This window comes from Zonotrichia leucophrys, chromosome 4 (genome assembly GCF_028769735.1).
Source record: "Zonotrichia leucophrys gambelii isolate GWCS_2022_RI chromosome 4, RI_Zleu_2.0, whole genome shotgun sequence".
Classification (NCBI taxonomy): domain Eukaryota; kingdom Metazoa; phylum Chordata; class Aves; order Passeriformes; family Passerellidae; genus Zonotrichia; species Zonotrichia leucophrys.
In genome coordinates, this window is record NC_088173.1 from 5,546,555 (window position 1) to 5,555,645 (window position 9,091).

At 43.6% G+C, this 9,091-nt stretch overlaps 1 protein-coding gene across 1 annotated transcript; it reads left to right on the forward strand.

Annotated features, from left to right (window-relative positions):
• Positions 1 to 3,042: 3,042 nt before the first annotated feature.
• Positions 3,043 to 8,512, forward strand: SHISA3 (shisa family member 3). Its single transcript, XM_064710326.1, has 2 exons — positions 3,043 to 3,368; positions 4,191 to 8,512. The coding sequence occupies exons 1-2, from the start codon at positions 3,074 to 3,076 to the stop codon at positions 4,640 to 4,642; spliced, it is 747 nt and encodes a 248-aa protein (XP_064566396.1). The 5' UTR covers positions 3,043 to 3,073; the 3' UTR covers positions 4,643 to 8,512.
• The last annotated feature ends 579 nt before the right edge of the window (positions 8,513 to 9,091 follow it).

The window sequence follows — 9,091 nt, forward strand, 5'->3', positions numbered from 1 at the left end:
CCAATGTCCTCAAACTGCAGATGTAGGATGCTCAGCAACAGTCAACATGACAGTTTTTCCCTGTATTCTTAATTATGTGTGGATTTAGTTTAAAGCAAATGGCAAAAATCAATGCAAATGAATCTTCTAGCATGTCAAACTGTACCTTTATAGAAAAGGGAGCAGAACAAAGATTTTTACTGTCTCAGTCAGAACAATCCAGTTCACCTCCACCACAGTCACATCACATTCTGCAGGCTATATCAATATTTCAGAGAAAGGAAAAAGACCAAAGTAGCAATTTAAGACCTCAGCACTTTATAGGAAAACTCATGTATCTTCAAAGCTTTCCAGGTTGGCAATGTTTGCAGGATCAGTCCTGAAATCTGCTGCTGACTTACTTGGCAAAAGGGAGATAAATCCACTTGTGTGATTGAAATGCCATTTGGCCACACAAAATCAACCACACACACTTGCAAACCCGTACTTATGAAACTCTTAAAAGAATTTTCCTCCAGGACGGAGAAATTTGGGATTCAAATAAAGAGAAGGATAATTTTGCCCATTTGCAGGAGACCCTGTACAGGTGCCATCACCAGAGGGGAGCAGAGAATAGTCGCTGCCTAGAGGAACACAAACATTTTTATTAACAATCCAAGCACCAGATATGGCACAAACAAGGCCCAGGTCAAAGTGTTCCCAATGTCTGTGAGCTGGGAGCCTCCTCAGTGCCCCACCCAGAACTCTCACTGCAGTTCCTATGGTAGTTTAGGATCTGAAATATCTCTGTATCTCAGAAGGCTTTTTTCAGACCACTAATTTTTTTTAAGTTTTTTGGAAGCCGATGAATTAATTAACAAAATCATCATATGAGCTGTAAGATATTTACTCACTGACTCCTACTAAATGAGGCTTTCCTGCAAACTTGAGAGGGTGGCTCTGTTGTCCCTCTTTCCTCTGCACCTGAGACAGCCAAATGCACCATGAAGACCTTACTGAGTTCCTGCTCCAAGCCTCATCCTGGTCAACACAGAGATTCCTTTTGACCTTCCTGGAAGTTGGATTAGGCCTTTAAAAGTCATACATTTTAAAACATTCCATGAAGGTTATGTTTGCTTTAAAACCACGGTGAAGTAAAAGCAAAACTGTATTAATATTTAACATTGGCTTATAAAAACTAGGAACTTGTAGTCAGGACAGCTGGTAAAAGTTTAATCCACATCATCGTTTCAAAATGAAAATGCAGAGGAGGACAAAATAGCACATTTTCACTTTCTATATGTTCTATAGAATGTATATATTTTTCTTTTGTATCCAGTTTTGTTATTTCTATAGCCATATCTGCTAAATAGCCATGAAAAATATTTTTCATTTATGCAATTTTTTATTTTTGCTTTTCTGATTTGGTGGTACTGATTATACATGCAGAAATCAAAACAGGAAAAAAGAGTCCGAGAGGAAAAAAAATAGAATAGATTAGTTAAAAGGAAAAAACCCCATAAATATAGTGTTTGTGGACTGTATTTAGGAGTTGGCCAGAAGTCCAATGTCTTGATAGATGGTTCTGAGTGCACAGTTTTATTGCTGGTACACAGCACACTTTGTTTCTTTTGTTTGACTAAACTTGCCAACTTTGGAAATTAGTGACATGGGCATTCAAAATGTTGGACAAGTGGTCAGGCTCTGATATACATATTCATACCCCAGCAGTAAATGATGTCAGGAAGTTTCAGATGCAGGAAAAATGCATTCTTTCGTTCAGCACAGTTTTAATATAAGTTTCATAAGTACTTTCACCGTTCGAGCTAGAGTGCCTCTTTGATAGCACACAGGGGAGACATCATTTACAGAAATGTTTCTTTGCTTGAACCAGAAGTCCAAATCTGCTCAGTTCATTAAAAATGTTTTTTTCCTCTAGAATAAATGAATAAGCAGTTCCTTTTGTGGTTTTTGCTTGGTGATTTGCTATTATTCTTCTAGCAGAAAAAGGATTGGATTCTTATATGAACAGATGTGTTCCTCCTCCCTAGCCCCACACCCATTCTCTCTCTTGGAAAACAGAGGTGACGGGCCTGGTGTTTGACTAAGAGGGGCTATAAATCTTCTGGGGATATGCTGTTATATCTTTGCACATAAAAAGTATTGAGGAGAGGAAACAGGTTAAAAAGCAAAAAGTCTTTGTAATAAATCATACGCTGTACTTGCTTTTTAACCCTTAGAAGCACAGGGCTGCTTGAATAAATTGCCAGCGCAGAGACCCTTCTGCTTGTGGCGGCCGGCAGTGAGGGCCGCGACGGGGTGTGTGGGACGGGAGCTGCCCGCGCTCCGCTCCGCGCGTTTGTGGCTGCGGCCGGGCACAGCCAGCCCAGAGGAACAGGCCCCCGGAAAGCAAACGCTGATCTGGCCGCAGCCTCCCTCCCTCCCTGCTCCGCGCCGAGCCCGTCCGACCGACAGGTACCGAGCGGGACCGGCCGTGCCGCAGAGGCCGGCCCAGAGAGCGGCAGGGCGATGCTGGGGGGCGCGGGGGGCGGCGGGGGAGAGCCGTGACTGTGAGTGCGTGAGTGTGTGTTTGTGAGAGTGTGAGTGTGAGTGTGAGAGTGTGTATGTGTGTGTGAGAGTGAGAGTGTGTGTGTGTGTGTGTGTGTGTGAGGGTTGTGTGAGGGTACGTGCGGGTGTGTACGCGGGGGTGTGTGGGGGTGTCTGAGGGTGGGTGTGTGAGTGCGAGGGTTGTGTGAGGGTGTGTGTGTGTGAGTGTGCGTGTGTGTGTGAGGGTATGGGGGAGTGTGTAAGCGGGGGTGTGTGAGGGTGGGTATGTGAGTGCGAGGGTTGTGTGAGGGGGTGTGTGTGTGTGTGTGTGTGAGAGTAGGTGTGTGTGTGTGTGTGTGTGTGTGCATGTGTGAGGGCATGTGGGGGTGTATAAGCGGGGGTGTGTGAGGGTGTCTGAGGGTGGGTGTGTGAGTGCGAGGGTTGTGTGAGGGTGCGTGAGGGTGTGTGTGTTGTGGGAGCTGCCTCCCAGCCCCCGGACGCGGCGCAGGAGGCCCCGCACGGCACCCGGGGCCGCCCCCTGCGCGCCCCGTCGGGCGGTGGCGGGGAGATGGCGGGGCGGCGGCGGGCGCTGCCGCGGCTGCTGCTGCGCTGCCTCCTGCTGGGGCTGCTGGGCGGCGGCGGCGGGGGCCAGCCCGGCGGCGGCGAGTACTGCCACGGCTGGGTGGACGGGCAGGGGGGCTACCACGAGGGCTTCCAGTGCCCCGAGGGCTTCGACACGGCGGCCGCCACCATCTGCTGCGGCTCCTGCGCCCTGCGCTACTGCTGCGCCGCCGCCGAGGCTCGCCTGGAGCAGGGCGGCTGCACCAACGACCGGGAGCCCTCGGAGCCGGGAGTCACCGCCCGTGAGTGCCCGGCCGCGGGTCCCAGGGCGGGCGGGAGACGGTCCCGCGGAGCATCCCCCGGGCCGCTGCGGGGTGGGCTGGCGGCGGGGCGGCTCCAGGTGCGCTCAGGTGCGGCTGCGGGGCGGCCCCACGCCGGGACGGACCGGGGGCGCGGGGGGCGCAGCTCCGCGCTCCCGAGGGCACCGGCAGGAGGATCCCTCCTGACCGCATAGTGCACTTGTATTTCAAGTTCACATCGGCAAATTCTGTTGTGGCTGTCTAACTTTATTGCTGCCGGAGGTGTGAGTGCGCCCCGGTGCTCTGCACGCACAGCCCACCGTGCTGGTGGCCGTCAGTTTCCCAAACAAAAGAAATCCGGCAGCGCATACGGAGACTGGTTTCCCAAGTCACACGCTCTGCGCTTATCTTCCACCTTAGGAAAGGAAGCGATTTAATAGCATCTGCAGCATTTGAGCTTCACCTGCAGATTCAAGCTGTTACACTGCACACTCCCGGCGATTTGGTGGATGAGGGAGGGGGAGAGGCGTGAGATTCTTGAGCTATACCTAACCAGAACCAATGAAGGGGACACGATGTAGACAGCTTCTACCTTTGGTAACTATTAAAACTGTAATAGAAATAAATTTTTACTGGAACCTGCAGGGTTTAAACTCTGATTTTGTTTCAATGCTAATGGTGCTCTGTTTTCTAAGCAGATTGGTATGTTATTGGGACTGAAATAATGTGGGGCTTCATAAATACTGTGGAGTTTATTTCTACACAGAAAACCTGTTACTTATGTGGGCTAATTTGCATGGCTTTTCTTCTTCTTTCTTCTCCCAGAACCAATCTACGTTCCATTCCTCATTGTTGGATCAATATTTATTGCCTTCATTATCGTGGGTTCGCTGGTAGCAGTTTATTGTTGCACATGTTTAAGACCTAAACAGCCGTCACAGCCAATCCGATTTTCCCTGCGGAGCTATCAGACCGAGACTCTTCCCATGATCTTGGCCTCCACGAGCTTCAGGACCCCATCCCGGCAGTCCAGCACCGCCACCAGTTCCAGTTCCACCAGCAGCTCTGTCCGCAGGTTCTCCTTCCCCCGGGCAGAGCCAGGCTGCCTTGTGCCGTCCTCACCTCCGCCCTACACGTCTGGCTGCTTCCAGACAGCCCACACAGTCCACCTGACCCAGCCATCAGGATTTCTGGTGTCTCCGCCGTACTTTGGGTATCCTCTCCAGCCAGAGCCTGCCCTGGTTGGGAAGAGCTGCTCTGATTTTACTCAGAGCTGAAGGAACTCGTGAAGAAGTAATGTAACCTTTGCAACCACAGGGGCTGCTGCTGTTGGGTGTCACACTGATGTGCTCTGTGGCTGCAGAAGTCAGAACTGTTCCTGGGGTGAGTTGCCCTTGAAAAGTGAGGGGTCTCACTTGAGATTGCATTTCCCAAACTTGGATCACACTTACAAAGGAACTGTAAAACACTCCAAACAGTTGCTCTAAAACAGGACTGCTCTGCCTAATTTGTGCAGAATGTGTTCAGAGACAAGTAAAAGAACCATGTTGGGATGAAGGTACTCAGTGTTACAAATGACATTTTACCCTAATGCAGTTAACTTAGTTAACAAACAGTGGCTGCTTTCCACTGATAATAATCAGACTAGTTCTATAAAGCAGCAATAAGCCTGAGAAGTAAGACAGGAGTAATACTTACTAATGAGGATCCTTGAAAACATCTGTTTACCACTTCCATGAGCAATGAAAGTAAGAGGAAGAATTTTTATTAGATATTAAAATGCAGAGGTTTTTTTAAAAATACACATAATCTACCTGAACTTACACTGCATATTTGTATTAGTAAATTTTAACGATGGTAGATAAAACTAGCAGTAATTAGGCTAGTTGAAGATCAGACAGTCTCACATAGCCAAATTATCTATGAGGAAAGCAGAATGTATTCAGCAATATCACCAATAACTTCTCCACATAAAACTCTAAAAATAGCGGTCCACTAAAGCATTCTTCAGAAGGAAGTATTTATTGTCAGCTTTTTGCTCAGCAAGTGTAAGTTGGACAAACTGATCATGAAGTTCTGTTTGTAAAATTAGCCATGTATAAAATGTAAAGACAAGTTTGTAATTTAAAATGTATTTACACCATTGACATCACTAATTATTTAGTAGTAACACGCAAAAAAAAAACCAACCCAATAAACTGTGTGGTTGAAATGCTGTGTCATCAGTATGACTCTGTACAGGTAGGGTTTGTTGAATTTGGTTGGTGTAACTCTTTTTGTACTTTTTTCCTGTTAAAATAGTTTATTCTGCTTTTTAAAATGATTTACAACTTTAACTGCACCTGTTGTGCAGATTTAATATAATACAAAATTCTGACCATATAGCAAACTACTAGATTCGTTTGTATTTTTTACATGCAGCTGGAGTGAAAAAGTGTTGAAAACGACACTGATTAGTTGGGTATTTTGGATTAAACATCCTGCTCTAGGAATAAATTCTGTTTGCCCTTCTACATTCCTTCACCTAAGTAAACCAACAAACCAAATGGAAGAAGAAAAAAAAGCATCTAAACCAAATACATGCAGTAAGCAAATGGAAAATACACAAGTAAAAAATGCAGTCATTAAAGGGCTTCTCTGTATACTTGTTTTTTGCGAAAAACTGAAGTCATTTTGTGGGTCAGAATCTACAATATCAGAGGCTGAGCTTTCCTATTTTATCAGCCTCAAACTCCCTGTGTGCAGGATGTGTTGAAGTACATTATAGCTGACCTATTTAACAAGTAGTTTAGAAAAGCTTCATTGGTTCTTTCTCAAGAGTTGAATACTTTTTTTCATAGCAAATATCTAGTGATCAGTAGTTATGACAAAAATTTTTCAAAATAACTATTTTAATAAGTTTTTAGCTGCACAATTATCATTATAATCCAGCAAACATTACTGCTAGAAATGCAAAAAGACAAGTTCTATACAATGACGTTTTAAGTAATAGGTTCTAGCTTGAATGCTGTAATCATTAATTACAACCCAAATCGTGATACACAGATGTGTATATGTTTTGCAAGACACTAAAAATTAGATTTTAAGTATTCAGGAAATGAATCAAAAGTTAAATTCTGGCCTGTAATTTTATTGTAGGAACAATCTTCAAGAAAGAAAAAAATTTGCTTGCCTTTGGTAAGATTGCACAGGACTCTTCACTGCATATTTTGAATGGCTATGGATGGGACTGTTTGTCAAGTAACTTTTTTGAAAAATCATTGAATATTTTAAGATGTAGCAGCTGTCTTGTTCAGAAGCATACTGTGAGATGTACTGATTACTCCTGTAGACAGCAGAAACAGCAAACCAACTCAACTGTATTTTTTTACAAATTATAGGTAATCTCCAATTAGAAGAAATCTTTATCTAGTAAACCAAGGCAACACAGACCCATTCTGGAAGCAGAAACTTGATCACTTTTAACTAAGAAGGGGCAATTTATGTACCTTTAAAGAGCAATTAGTCATCAGAGCCACTGACACAGGTGGTGAGTGGCTGAAATTGATGTTTTCATGAAAGAAAGACTGTACACAGCAAAGCTGAGAGTTTGGCTCAGTCACTGCCCATTACCATTTGGGGCTGTACAGGCCAGGCTGCTTCAGTGTGATGGTCTCAGAGGGCTCTGCAGTCAGTTATTAATGTTTTAACACGGGGACAGATTTTTGCTACACTTGCATGTGGCCTTAAATGTTAATGACAATTCAACCTAAAGAGAGCTGTGCTGTTTGCCATGTAGCAAGAAACTCAGCCTAGCAGGGAAGACCCATCTGAGCCTCTTCCTTTCTTCCCCTGATGCTGCATAACGGGTTTGTCCTCATAGAATGGTTGAAGAACTTGACACACAGGAATAATTTCATTGAACCAGACTTAGATAAGTCTGTAAGTTTACAGAGTGCTAAGTACTTCACAGATCAGTAGCCAGACTGCAACAAATCCTGCAGATGTAGCTCTTAGGGTGGGAAAGATCAATTGTAGTGAAAATAGCTGTGCTGTGCTACCTGTAAAATAGTTGAGGTGGGGATTATGCACCATCTGCAAACAGACAGACAAAGAAGAAAATAAAAATTAAAAAAAAAAATCTATTCTTGTTCATGTAGTTACAGTAGCAGTGACTCACATAGCTGAAGGGAGAGGAAAGGAGGTGGCCAGAATAAAGCCCATGGACAGAAACAATGCTGCCTGTGCCAGTAGTTTCCAACCCAGATGGATTTGGTGTGCTGGCGAGAATGCTGAATTTCCTCCCTAATGGAAAAAGCCTTTTGGCATTAGATACTCCTATGATTTATAGGAACAGGAAATTTTTATAAAACTTGCAGACAGAACAGAAATGACATTGTGATAGCACTTTAATGACTAATGAAATGGTTTGAAGGGCTGGATGTATGCTTGAACTGAAGGCAATTGCTTACTATCAGAAGTAACATTTACAGGCAGTACTTGCTTTACTGCCATGTTAACAAAGTAGATTTAACTATTTCTTTTGGAATTCTGAATTTAGTTCATACTCCTTTTTACTAGCACTACAACAATCTAAAATCAAAATGAAAGAATATTCACACTCATTAAATTGATTACTGTCATTCACACACGATGCCACAAATGCTTTGATTGCCATTAACTGGTAATGACTTAGATGAAACCCAAGCCTTCTGTGGATAATGAGCAACAATGGCATGCCATTTGTTTTGTTTCCACAATTTGGGATTCTGAAGTGTGTATCTCCAAAATGCATCAAGACTTTCCAGTGCTAGGAAAAACATTACAAGTATTTGCAAGAATGTCTGAAGGATTCTGTTTGAAACTAGGTAAGCAGTACAGTATGAGGCTATGTAAACTCATGGATTATTTGTAACACTAATCCCACTGGAATAAAAAAACCTGACAATTTAAAAGTATTTTGTCATTACTGCTCAGGTGCAGCTTGACATAAGGATATTAAGGAACATTAAGGAGCATTAAGGAGTTGAAGTTGGTTTTCAGTGCTGTTTTGCTGCCTATTGCAATGTTCTGTCTGAACTTGAACTCCTCTGAACAATGAGTCTGCTTTTGAGGGAGCCACTCATAGCACATAAAGTTTTTGACTCACAGTGACACCAAGGCTATAATTCCATGGTATCCTCTTTTCATTAGCAGAGGCAGAAAAGGAAATGCCTTTCTGTTCTTTTATTCTTTCCATCTATGGCTTGTGCAAAAATTCAGGAGGCTGTAGTGTGAACCAGGTTAGTGAAATTATTTTAGCTTAAAAATAATGTTTGCTGTAAGAAAGAAGGGAAAGGATTTGAGAGGAAGCCTGGATTATTATAAACTGGATTACAAAATGAATAATTTCAATGGCCTCATGACTGCCAGTATAAGAGAGATGTAAAATATTATCAGGTGGAATATCCTTAAACCAGCTCTGCTACTAGAGACTGGATCTTGTGAAACTAGCACTATCTAAGATGCATGTATTATCAAACCTGCTTGGACAGAATACAAAATAAATTAATTGTCTAGTGTACATATAAAAATCAGTCACCCAGCTACTACCAAAACTCAGTTAAGGTAGTAAAATATTGATTTTTTTCAGTGGTGGGCTCTGTTAGAGGGAAGAAATAGCAGCTGCTATCAAAGCCAAAGGATACAGTATTTACCACTGTTGTCTGAAAAGGGAGGTGACGTTTCCTTATTCCTACTCTTACCAT